Source organism: Mobula hypostoma, chromosome 9, assembly GCF_963921235.1.
Source record: "Mobula hypostoma chromosome 9, sMobHyp1.1, whole genome shotgun sequence".
Taxonomy (NCBI): Eukaryota; Metazoa; Chordata; class Chondrichthyes; order Myliobatiformes; family Myliobatidae; genus Mobula; species Mobula hypostoma.
This window is the reverse complement of record NC_086105.1, coordinates 96,417,584-96,430,432: the sequence shown is the minus strand read 5'-3', so window position 1 is coordinate 96,430,432 and position 12,849 is coordinate 96,417,584. Positions and strand designations below refer to the sequence as shown.

Here is a 12,849-nt window from a genome sequence, read left to right as displayed (position 1 = left end):
GCTTTACCACCCCAGTGCCTATCTCAGAGGAAATATCATTCATCATAACATTAAACAATCAAGGGCTACAAATACTGCCTTGTGAAGTCCCTTGTTCTGTCTCATAGTAGCCTGGATATACCTTACCTGCATAGACCGTCCAAATAAGAAAACTCAGAAAAACATTGTATAGCCATCCTCTCACCCCTAATTTCCATAATTTAATCCAAAGATCTTCTCTCCATAACGTATCATATGCTTTTTCAATATCAAAAACTACTGCTATTACAACTTCCTTGTTTACCTGTGCTTTCCTAATATCATCTTCCAACCATAAAACTGACTCCAATGTCATTCTATCCTTTTGAAATCTACTCTGATAAAATGCTATATCACCTCTTTTTTCCAAAATATACTTCAACCACTCTATTACCATATGATCCATAGGTTTACACAAATGGAACGTTAATGATATTGGTCTATCACTAGAAAGATCCGACCGAGGTGTCCCAGGTTTTAGAATAGGCACAACTACTGCCATTTTCCATGAAGAGGGGAGATGTCCTAAACTCCAAATATGACTCAAAATATTAATATTATCTCAAGAGAGTTGTCAGCCATATGTTTAAACATATATCATCCTTTTCCTGGAGCCATCTGACCTGTACTATTAATAGCTTTCTTAAATTCACACAAAGAAAATTCTACATCCCTAATACTATCAATGCTACAGCTGGCTTCCAACACATCAGTGTTTTCACTTGGAATCTCATCCCTACATTGTTTAGCCTCTTCACTTAAATCATCTTGATTGCACTAAATAACTGAACCAGCAACTAAAACTTCTCTATTTCTGTAACAATTGTATTAACTTCTTTAATCAATACTGGAATGTTATTAGCCTTATGAGTCCTCTATATTCTCTTAATCATTCCCCAAAAATCTCCAAGTTTAATATCCCTTCCGATACCATCACAATATGACATCCAGTAAACATTTTTCGCAACCTTCACCACAGTCTGAGCCCTTTTAATAGGGTCACTCAGAGAATGACAGTTCTCAACTTTCCGAAATGCCTTACTTCTCTCCCTAATTACTTCTGCACACTCCTCAGTCCGCCATGGTACCACCTTTCTCCTATTAATGCCATTTTTAATAGGAATCACTTCCACTGCAGTTTGATGAATAATGTGACATAACTTTTCATTGCAGAAATCCACATCATCCTCAACATTCAGCCCTGATGGACGTCCATCACATAAAACCTTAAATCTAAATTCTCTCAATTTGCTATACCAAAATTTCAACTCCTAAAAGTGGCCTCCTGTCCCCTATACAAATCCAAACCCAAGCTTATAAATATAGGAACATGATCACTCTCCAATGTTACATCTCCCCTGACATCCCACACACACTCCAGCCAGAATGTACTGAATGGAAGTTAAATCTGTAGCAGTTTCAGAACTATTCTGAACATTAAATCTTGTATCCCACCCATCATTAAGATACACAAGATGTGAAGTATTTAAAAACTTACCTACAAACAAAGCATTACCATCATTCTGAGAACAACCCCACAGTGAACTATGTGTGTTAACATCCCCACACCATACAACTCTTAGTGAGCCCTTCCCAGCAAATCAATTGAGAGATTTCCACAATGGTTTTAAAAATTTACCACTTTAATGCCCCTACCTGTTAAATCAAATACTTCTACTACAAGTGCCTTATATACTTAATTCACATCACAAACTCTATATCCTATCCCTTTCCTTATAAAACTTGCAACACCACCCCCTCTACCAACTAACCTATCATGCCTAATTACAATATAATCCTTCAAATAAAAAACTTAAATGTGATAACCATCAGGTTTCCTGAATACATATATAACATCAGATGGATTTGATAAATCAGAAATAAACTTCTTAAGGTCTTGACCATTAGAAATCAGGCTTGTCACAATCCACTGAAGTATTTTTAATCCCATCATGTACCTTCACAGGAGACTGAAATACAGATACCCCAACTAGCAGAGCTTCATTTACAGATTCCCACATAACACCAGTTACACCCAGATACTTCTCAGCAGCTTTCACAATAAGTTTAATTTTCTCAGGACAACTAGCTGTCTGAGCAGTACAATTCACCATGTCCATTATAAACATCACAAATTTTCAACTAGTAATGTATCTTTAGTAAGAGAACTATGATGCCAACGTACATGGGGTGATTGATAAGTTTGTGGCCTAAGGTAGAAGGAGTCAATCTTAGAAAACCTAGCACATTTATTTTTCCTACATTTACACACTTAGTCCAGCGGTCGTGGAGCATACGGATCCCTTCTTTGTAGAAGTCGGTGTCTTGGACCTCCAGAAGTGGTCCACAGCAGGAGTGATTGATAAGTTTGTGGCCTAAGGTAAAAGGAGATGAGTTATTAACTTCAAACTTTCTGCATTATCACTCAGTGTAAAGTTTTGCAGGGGAGAATATTGCCTCTGATTCCATTGTCCTCTGAAGAAAGATCTTTTCAGTATTGGTCCCATCAGGATACTGCCTCATAATAATTACCTACAGGGTGATATCACCACCTTTGAGTTACTCTCTGATAGTTACCCCTACTGTATTAGTGCTGAAGTGATATTGTCCCCCCCCCCCGCTTCACAACAACCGATTGCCCCTCCTCTGTTATTCTCAGCAGTATCCAGCCCCTCGCTGGATAACTTGCCAACAGGGTTCCACAACTGCCTTTGCTCCAGCACTATATTAATAACTGCTGAGTTATTCCTTTTTAAACAGAAATATATTGTTCCCTTTATTCCAACGATTTATTGCTTTGATACTTTCTGAAGGACCTGCCCTACTATATTATTCCCAGGTGAATTTGACACCTTGTTCTATTGCTCTGTGATGGACTAATCCCTGCTGGCTCACTCTCCAATAGGTTACCCATTTATCTATCTTTCCAAGAAGCATGTATCCCAACTGTCATACCCCCTGACGGATTAGTCCCTGCTGTGTGACATTGCCTGTGCTGTCTCACTTTCTGATGGATATTCAGTGTTGCACCCAGATATGTTGCTCCTGCATTATTAGTTTTACTGATATATTCCTCCCTTCAGTACAGTCTCCTGCTATATTTAATCTCTACTCAATACTGTACCACACAGCTTTGCAAGTTCCTTTTTCTTTTTATCTAGGTCTTGATCCCAATAACTGTTCAGAGAAGGAAGCAGTAAACAGTAATTTGTGCAGCCTGTGCTGAACTTAAACATGTGGATGAGAAGGTCCAGGTTTGTGCAAGTTGGATAATTAAGAGACAGATTATTTTTTTCTTGCCGGAAGGTGACAGCCCTCATGAAACAGACTTCCAGAGAACATCAGCGACAGTTCATGCCTTTGCAAGGTGCTGAATTCAGAGAGAGCAGGTTGAAGGACTAGTTTATTTACACCACTGCCCAGTCAGTATCTGTGTCTCAGTCACTTCAGTACAGGATGCTAATGAGAGGGTGCTGATTCACACTGCTGAGCAGTCAGTAGAGCTGCTGTCTCTCAGTCCCGGTAATCTGGGCTCAATCCTGATCTCTGGCCTGTAGCTGTGGAATTTGCACAATCTCCTTGTAACAATCTGGGTGCAGCAGCCAAGTATCTATTTTCTGTCTGCCTGTATTGTACTTTGTGTGATGGGTAATTTGTCACATGGGTCGGGGCGTGGTGGAAGCATATGAGTATAATAATGTATTCACACTTTGCGTTCAGTTTAGTTTAGTTCGAGCTAGAGAAGGCCAGGGAGATCGCTAACACTTAGACCATTTAATTCATTATATCGCTAAATTTAGTTTCATAAGCTTTTGTATCATTACAAGATTTTTCACCTTTGCTGGTTTCTTAATAAAGCATCGAACGTACCCATTTGAAGTTTGGAACTTGGTTATTTTGGAGCGTATCGAGTGTCAACTCCCTGTGCTTGTCTCTGATCAGTTTTGGAGTGTGTTGTACAGTGTCAACTCCCTGTGTTTAGTCTCTGAGCAGTTTTGGAGTGTGTTGTACAGTGTCAACCCCCTGTGTTTAGTCTCTGAGCAGTTTTGGAGTCTGTTGTACAGTGTCAACCCCCTGTGTTTAGTCTCTGAGCAGTTTTGGAGTCTGTTGTACAGTGTCAACTCCCTGTGCTTGTCTCTAAGCGGATTTGGTTTGTTTTCAAGTCACCACTACACAGGGTTTTCTCTGGGCGTTCGTGTTTCCTCCACATCCCAAAGATAGGCAGTTTGATTCATTAGTCACTGAAAATTGCCCTAAGTGTGTTGGTGAGTGTCAGAATCAGAGGGAGTTGATGGAAACGTGAGGAGAATAAAACAGTATTAAAGTGTGTAATGGTCACTTGAGAGTCAACATGGACTCAGTAGGCAAAAGGACCAGATTCCATGTTTCATGAGTTATTGAGTCAACCTTTGATATATTAGCTCATGCAACTAAACACACACAGTAGCTGGCTGTATCATGTGCAAGCAAGGGGTCGTCAAAGATTACAACGTGTGCAGGAATCTGTCCAATATTAAAGTAAGACTTCTTTAACCATGCCAACCATCTTCCGGTGCTGTCAAATGTAAATAATAACTTTAGCAAATCAGGTGTGGGTTTGATTCAACACCACTCCACATAATAGAATTTAGTACCTTCAGACTTTGAAATTTTCTTTCCTGACTAGAATTAATTGTTAATTCAGTCTACATCTGTGGAGCTTTTTCCAAATACCATAGCATCACAGTTGGAAGATGTACCCGTTATTTCGGGAAAAGTGAGTAAAAGCTTTATACAAAGTCAAGCTGGCATCAGGCCAAGCTGATACTGTGTATAAATACACCTACATTGCGGGAATGTTGGGGGAGCGAAGGAGTTGGTCAGTCGTGGACAACCAGGTGCCAGAATCTGAAATATATACCAATTCCAATAGCATAAGCGGGAAAGAAGGAAGAAAGTGCATGCGGTGGCACAGCTGAGCGATAATTTTGGTTAGGAATGTCTAGTTTCAGGAAAAATGTGAGGAGAAAGAATCAAGGGAGTAGAGTTACATAAGGCAGAAGTGTTCTTGTTGAGGCAGTCATTCACAAGAAGCTCTTCATGTCCTTGGGACACCACTGAGAGTTTTCAATCCCGTTAGTTACTTTTTAAGAGTAGTTACTCTTGAGATGCATCAAATGAATTAGCTCACAATAGGTTTCGGAGCAACAACACGATCATTTTCAGATTGCCCATTTCTCCGATGGTTGGTTGAGAGATAAATTGTAGCAACAGGGCTAAAAGCCTCTTACTTTCCAAGTTTGTCCTTTTATATCTTTCTGAGAGGGAGGCTGTTTAATATCTGCCCCCAGTGCCAGCACCTTTAACCCTCAGCACTTGCTTCATGTTGCACTGAGCTTTGTGTTCGGGTCCCTGGAATGAGACACAAACCAATGACCTTCCAACTGAGGCTCGGTGAGCTTACCTAAGCAAAATCTTTCACTAGAAAGGTGTTAGAAATCAGATATCAGGAATATGCCCAGTGACTTAAATGTGATTGGGCTGAAAATATACTGACAGTAAAACTTTTTGTGAGATGTTAATCACATTAGACAACAAATTCTCAGGCCGAGGACAATTCCTCAGGTTACGGCCAGCAGAGGAAGAGTAAGCAAGTTGCTGTAATCCAATAGCTTCAGAAGGAAGTTAGTATCACATTTTACAGTTCAGCAGTCAAATTAAATTTGAGCTAGAAGATTCATTTAATGCTCAAACCTGCATTTGTCCTTCAGGATTTAAAAGCACAACTGATGGTCATAAATAACATACTTAAAATGTATTGAAGAAAAAACCTATCTAGTCATCTGCTTCCAAACCCATGCGTAAACCCCTATCCATCATGATTTCTAGCCCCTACCTCCCTAAGCTAAATGTATTCCATGAGCACCCTGTCTCTATCCCCGGGAAGTGGTATCAGAGGTAGACGGGGTAGTAAAGAAGTGGTATCAGAGGTAGATGGGGTAGTAAAGAAGTGGTATCACAGGTAAATGGGGTAGTAAAGAAGTGGTATCACAGGTAGACGGTAGTAAACAAGTGGTATCAGAGGTAGACGGGGTAGTAAGGAAGTGGTATCAGTGGTAGACGGTAGTAAAGAAGTGGTATCACAGGTAGACGGGTAGTAAAGAAGTGGTATCAGTGGTAGACAGTAGTAAAGAAGTGGTATCACAGGTAGACAGGGTAGTAAAGAAGTGGTATCACAGGTAGACGGGGTAGTAAAGAAGTGGTATCAGGTAGACGGGGTAGTAAAGAAGTGGTATCAGGTAGACGGGGTAGTAAAGAAGTGGTATCACAGGTAGACGGGTAGTAAAGAAGTGGTATCAGAGGTAGACGGGGTAGTAAAGAAGTGGTATCACAGGTAGACGGGGTAGTAAAGAAGTGGTATCACAGGTAGACGGGGTAGTAAAGAAGTGGTATCACAGGTAGACGGGTAGTAAAGAAGTGGTATCAGAGGTAGACGGGGTAGTAAAGAAGTGGTATCAGAGGTAGACGGGTAGTAAAGAAGTGGTATCAGAGGTAGACAGGGTAGTAAAGAAGTGGTATCAGAGGTAGACGGGGTAGTAAAGAAGTGGTATCACAGGTAGACGGGTAGTAAAGAAGTGGTATCACAGGTAGACGGTAGTAAAGAAGTGGTATCACAGGTAGACGGGTAGTAAAGAAGTGGTATCAGAGGTAGACGGGTAGTAAAGAAGTGGTATCAGGTAGACGGGGTAGTAAAGAAGTGGTATCACAGGTAGACGGTAGTAAAGAAGTGGTATCACAGATAGACGGGTAGTAAAGAAGTGGTATCACAGGTAGACGGTAGTAAAGAAGTGGTTCAGAGGTAGACGGGGTAGTAAAGAAGTGGTATCAGAGGTAGACGGGGTAGTAAAGAAGTGGTATCACAGGTAGACGGGGTAGTAAAGAAGTGGTATCACAGGTAGACGGGGTAGTAAAGAAGTGGTATCAGAGGTAGACGGGGTAGTAAAGAAGTGGTATCAGGTAGACGGGGTAGTAAAGAAGTGGTATCACAGGTAGACGGTAGTAAAGAAGTGGTATCAGGTAGACGGGGTAGTAAAGAAGTGGTATCAGGGGTAGACGGGGTAGTAAAGAAGTGGTATCACAGGTAGACGGTAGTAAAGAAGTGGTATCAGAGGTAGACGGGGTAGTAAAGAAGTGGTATCACAGGTAGACGGGGTAGTAAAGAAGTGGTATCAGAGGTAGACGGGGTAGTAAAGAAGTGGTATCAGAGGTAGACGGGGTAGTAAAGAAGTGGTATCACAGGTAGACGGGTAGTAAAGAAGTGGTATCAGAGGTAGACGGGGTAGTAAAGAAGTGGTATCAGGTAGACGGGGTAGTAAAGAAGTGCTATCAGGTAGACGGGGTAGTAAAGAAGTGGTATCACAGGTAGACGGGGTAGTAAAGAAGTGGTATCAGGTAGACGGGGTAGTAAAGAAGTGGTATCAGGTAGACGGGGTAGTAAAGAAGTGGTATCAGAGGTAGACGGGGTAGTAAAGAAGTGGTATCACAGGTAGACGGGTAGTAAAGAAGTGGTATCAGAGGTAGACGGGGTAGTAAAGAAGTGGTATCAGGTAGACGGGGTAGTAAAGAAGTGCTATCAGGTAGACGGGGTAGTAAAGAAGTGGTATCACAGGTAGACGGGGTAGTAAAGAAGTGGTATCAGGTAGACGGGGTAGTAAAGAAGTGGTATCAGGTAGACGGGGTAGTAAAGAAGTGGTATCAGAGGTAGACGGGGTAGTAAAGAAGTGGTATCACAGGTAAATGGGGTAGTAAAGAAGTGGTATCAGGTAGACGGGGTAGTAAAGAAGTGGTATCAGAGGTAGACGGGGTAGTAAAGAAGTGGTATCAGGTAGACGGGGTAGTAAAGAAGTGGTATCACAGGTAGACGGGTAGTAAAGAAGTGGTATCAGAGGTAGACGGGGTAGTAAAGAAGTGGTATCAGGTAGACGGGGTAGTAAAGAAGTGGTATCAGGTAGACGGGGTAGTAAAGAAGTGGTATCACAGGTAGACGGTAGTAAAGAAGTGGTATCAGAGGTAGACGGGGTAGTAAAGAAGTGGTATCAGAGGTAGACGGGGTAGTAAAGAAGTGGTATCACAGGTAGACGGGGTAGTAAAGAAGTGGTATCAGAGGTAGACGGGTAGTAAAGAAGTGGTATCAGGTAGACGGGGTAGTAAAGAAGTGGTATCAGGTAGACGGGGTAGTAAAGAAGTGGTATCACAGGTAGACGGGTAGTAAAGAAGTGGTATCAGAGGTAGGCAGAGTAGTAAAGAAGTTTTTTGTAACACTGACCTTCATCAGTTCAGGCAATGAGAAGCTGAGATGTCACACTGCAGTTATACAAGTTATTGATGAGGCCACGTTTGGAATATTGTGTTCAGTCTTGGTCACCCTGCTGGAGGAAAGGTGTCATTAAACTGGAAAGAGTGCAGAGGGGATTTACGAGGATGTTGCCAGAACTCGGGGAACTGAGAGTGGCAAGAGATTAAGCAGGTTGGGTCTTCTTCTTTCCAGCAAAGGAGAATGAAGGGTGATCTTACAGAGTTGCATAATATCATAACAGGCATAGATAAGATAAGCATGCACAGTTTCTTTTCCTGTGGTTGTGGAATCAAAGACTGGAGGACATTAGCTTAAGATAAGAGGGGAAACATAGAACATAAAAATTTTACAGCACATTACAGGCCCTTTGGCCCACAACGTTGTGCCGATCATGTAACCGACTCTAGAAACTGCCTAGAATTTCCCCAGCGCATACCTCACAGATCTTGATAAAGGCATGCTGACTATCCCTAATCAGATTATGTGTCTCCAAATGCTGATAAATCCTGCATCTCAGGATCTTCTCCAACAAATTGCCCACTACTGAAGTCAAACTCACTGGTCTATAATTTCCTGGTTATCTCTACTCCCTTTCTTTAACAAGGGAACAACATTTGCAACCCTCCAATCCTCCGGTACTTCTCCCATTCCCTACTGATGATGCAAAGATCATCCAGAGACTCAACAATCTCCTCGCTTGCTTCCCATAGTAGCCTGGGGTATATCTCATCCAGTCCCAGGACTTATCTAACTTAATACTTTTCAAAAGCTCCAGCACATCCTTTTTCTTAATGTCTACATGCTCAAGCATTTCAGTCCACTGTAAGTTATCCCCACAATTGCCAAGATCTTTTTCCCTGGTTAACACTGAAGCAAAGTATTCATTAAGTACCTCCATTACCTCATGCTCATGTTTCTACTATCGCACCTGATCGGCCCTATTCTCACATGGCTCATCCTCTTGCTCGTCACATACTTGGAGAATGCCTTTGGGGTTTTCCCTAATCCTGCTCACCAAGGCCTTCTCATGGCCCCTTCTGGCTCTCGTAATTCCATTCTTAAGCTCCTTCCTAGCAAACTTGGTAATTTTCTGGAGCTCTAACAGTACCTAGTTTCTCATTCATAGGCTTTTCTTTTCTTCTTGACTAGATTTTCTACATACTTTGTCCACCATGATTCTTTATTCCTACCATCCTTCCCCTATCTCAATGGAACATACCTACGCAGAATGCCATGCAAATGTACTCTGAACATTTGCCACATTTCTGCCATTCATTTCTCTGAACACATCTGCTCCCAGTTTATGCTCCCAAGTTCCTGCCTAATAACATCATATTTCCCCCTACCCCAATTAAATGTTTTCCCAAATTGTCTGCTCCTATCCCTCTCCAGCGCAATGGTGGAATAGATAGAGTTGTGGTCACTTCCTCCAAAATGCTCTCCCACCAAGAGATCTGACACCTGACCAGGTTCATTTCCCAATACCAGATCAGGTACAGCCTCTCCTCTAGTTGGCTTATCTACATATTGTGTCAGGAAACCTTCCTGAACACATCTAATAAACTCCACCCCATCTAAACACCTTGCACTATGGAGATCCCAATCAATATTAGGGAAGTTAAAATCTCCCATCACAACAACGCTATTATTATTGAACTGTTCCAGAATCTGCCTCCCTATCTGCTCCTCGATATCCCTGTTACTATTGGGGGGTCTATAAAAAACACCCAGTAGGTTTATGGCCCCTTTCCTGTTTCTGACTTCCACCCAGACTGACTCAGTAGACCATCCCTCCATGACTTCCTCCTTTTCTGCAGCCGTGACCTATCTCTAATTAACAATGCCACGTCCCACCTCTTTTGCCTCCCTCTCTGTTCTTTTTGAAACATCTAAAGCCTGACACACTCAGCAGCCATTCCTGCTCCTGAGACATCCAAGTCTCTGTAATGGCCACAACGTCACAGTCCCACGTATTGATCCACGCTCTAAGTTCATCCACCTGTTTATAATACTCCTTGCATTAAAATGAACACATCTCAAACCATCAGGCTGAGTGCATCTTTGCTCTAGCATCTGCCTATCCTTCCTCACAAACTCTCTACAAGCTGTCTACTTGTGCTCCAACCGCCCCATCCTCTGCCTCTTCGCTTCAGTTCCCACCCCCCTGGAAATCTAATTTAAACGCTCCCCAATAGCATTAGCAAACTTTCCCACCAGGATATTGGTCCCCCTCGGATTCAAATGCAACCTGTCCTTTGTGTACAGATGACACCTGCTCCAGAAGAGGTCCCAGTGATCCAGAAATCTGAATCCCTGCCCCCTGCTCCAATCCTACAGCCACGCATTTATCCTCCACCTCATTCTATTCCTATACTCACTGTCACGTGGCACAGGCAGTAATCCCGGGATGACTACTTTGAGGTCCTGCTTCTCAACTTCCTTCCTAACTTCCTATATTCTGCTTTCAGGACCTCCACCCTTTTTCTACCTATGTTGTTGGTACCAATATGTACCACGACCTCTGGCTGCTCACCTTCCCATTTCAGGATATTGTGGCTGTGCTCAGAAACATCACGAACCCTGGCACCTGGGAGGCAAACTACCATCCTTGTTTCTTTATCATGTCCACAGAATCACCTATCTGTCTTACTAACTATAGAGTTCCCTATTACCGCTGCCATCCTCTTGTATTCCCTACCCCTCTGAGCCACAGAGCCAGACTCTGTGCCAGAGGCACGGCCACTGTTGTTTCCCCCAGGTAGGTCCTCCCCCCCAACATCAAAAGAGAAACGCCCTCTCTTTCCCCTCCTGACTGTCACCCACCTATCTGTCTCCTGAGGTCCAAGGGTGATTACCTGCCTGTATCTCGTGTCTATCAGCTTATCACTCTCCCTAACAAACCAAAGGTCATCAAGTTCCAGGTCCAGTTCCCAAACTCAGTCTCTAAGAAGCTGCAGCTCGAAGCATCTGGCACAGACGTGGCTATCAGGAAGGCTGGAAGTCTCCTGGACATCCCACATCTGGTTGGTCCACCGCTAATGCGCTGAGCCCCGCGAAACACTTCTTTTTTAAGCTCTTCTCCCTGACCTGTGCGAAGCTCCCTCTCTCTCTCTCTCTGTCTCTGAATTGATTGGTCCACCTCTAATGCGCTGAGCCCCGTGAAACACTTTTTTAAACTTTTCTCCCTGACCTGCGCGAAGCTCTCCCTCTCTTCGAATCTATTGGTCTGCCGAAAGATTTAAAAGGAACCTGAGAGGCAACATTTTTTCCCAGAAAGTGATTACTATACAGAATGAACCACCAGAGGTGATCGAGACAGTACGTTTAAAAGCTAGTTGGACAGGTACAGAAATGGGAAAAGTTTAGAGGGATACAGTATTGGAAACGTGGCAAATGGGACTAGCTTAGATAAGGTTCATGATCGACCAGTTGAGCTGATTGACCTGTTTCATGCTGTATGACTCTATACCTAATTCTACTTACCTAATGAATCCTCTTCTACACAGACGTATTTTTCTTTCAGTTTTTTTTATCAGATATTTATTTTTAACCACGTTAATTTTTCTCTGCTTTATGCAACCTAGTTTGATAGATTCCAGTCGAGAGTTTCTAATTTGTGACCTATTTTACTTTTAGGAGTTTGATGCCAAAGACATTGGACGGACAGCTCACCATGGAGAAAACACCCAGTTACTTTGTCACCAGAGAAGCACCAAAACGAATCTTCTCCATGGCAAAGGGCACCAAGCTGGTGGTGGTGGTCCGGAACCCAGTGACCAGAGCCATTTCAGACTATACCCAGACACTGTCCAAGAAACCTGAGATTCCAACCTTTGAGGTTCTGGCCTTCAAGAACAGGACCCTGGGCCTGATCGATGCCTCTTGGAGTGCCATCCGCATTGGGATCTATGCCTTACACCTGGAGAACTGGCTCCAGTTCTTTCCCCTTTCCCAGATCCATTTCGTCAGCGGGGAGAGGCTCATCATTGACCCGGCTGGAGAGATGGGAAAAGTTCAGGACTTCTTGGGCCTCAAGAGGATCGTCACAGACAAGCATTTTTACTTCAACAAAACCAAGGGATTTCCGTGCCTGAAGAAACCTGAGAGCAGCAGCCTGCCAAGATGCCTCGGGAAATCTAAAGGAAGGACTCATGTCCAGATAGACTCAGATGTTATTGAGCAGCTGAAAGAATTTTATAGACCATATAATATAAAGTTTTATCAAATGGTGGGACAGGATTTTCGATGGGACTAACTGTTATCTAAAGTATACCTTAAAGAAATAAAGAAAATAGCATTTATAAGTCTTGTACTATATTCACCTAAGTAGTCTATTATGACACACACCATGGAACCCTAAGGTTAGACTGGGAGTTTAATGATCTTCCACTTTCAATGGAATTTGGGAAAGCCACTTCTGCAAATAAGGCTAAGTACTGGCCAACAAAAAGGGCAGCAATTGGGAGAGACATGGGCAACCTCAAGATTAAATACCA

The 12,849-nt window shown here is 42.8% G+C and overlaps 1 protein-coding gene across 1 annotated transcript in view; it reads left to right on the top strand.

The window, feature by feature from the left end:
* Positions 1-12,608, top strand: part of LOC134351305 (heparan sulfate glucosamine 3-O-sulfotransferase 2-like) — a 229,541-nt gene extending 216,933 nt beyond the window's left edge. Inside the window, exon 2 of the mRNA XM_063057373.1 lies at positions 11,990-12,608. Coding sequence (XP_062913443.1) covers positions 11,990-12,608 — 619 coding nt within the window. The remainder of the gene's footprint in view (positions 1-11,989) is intronic.
* The last annotated feature ends 241 nt before the right edge of the window (positions 12,609-12,849 follow it).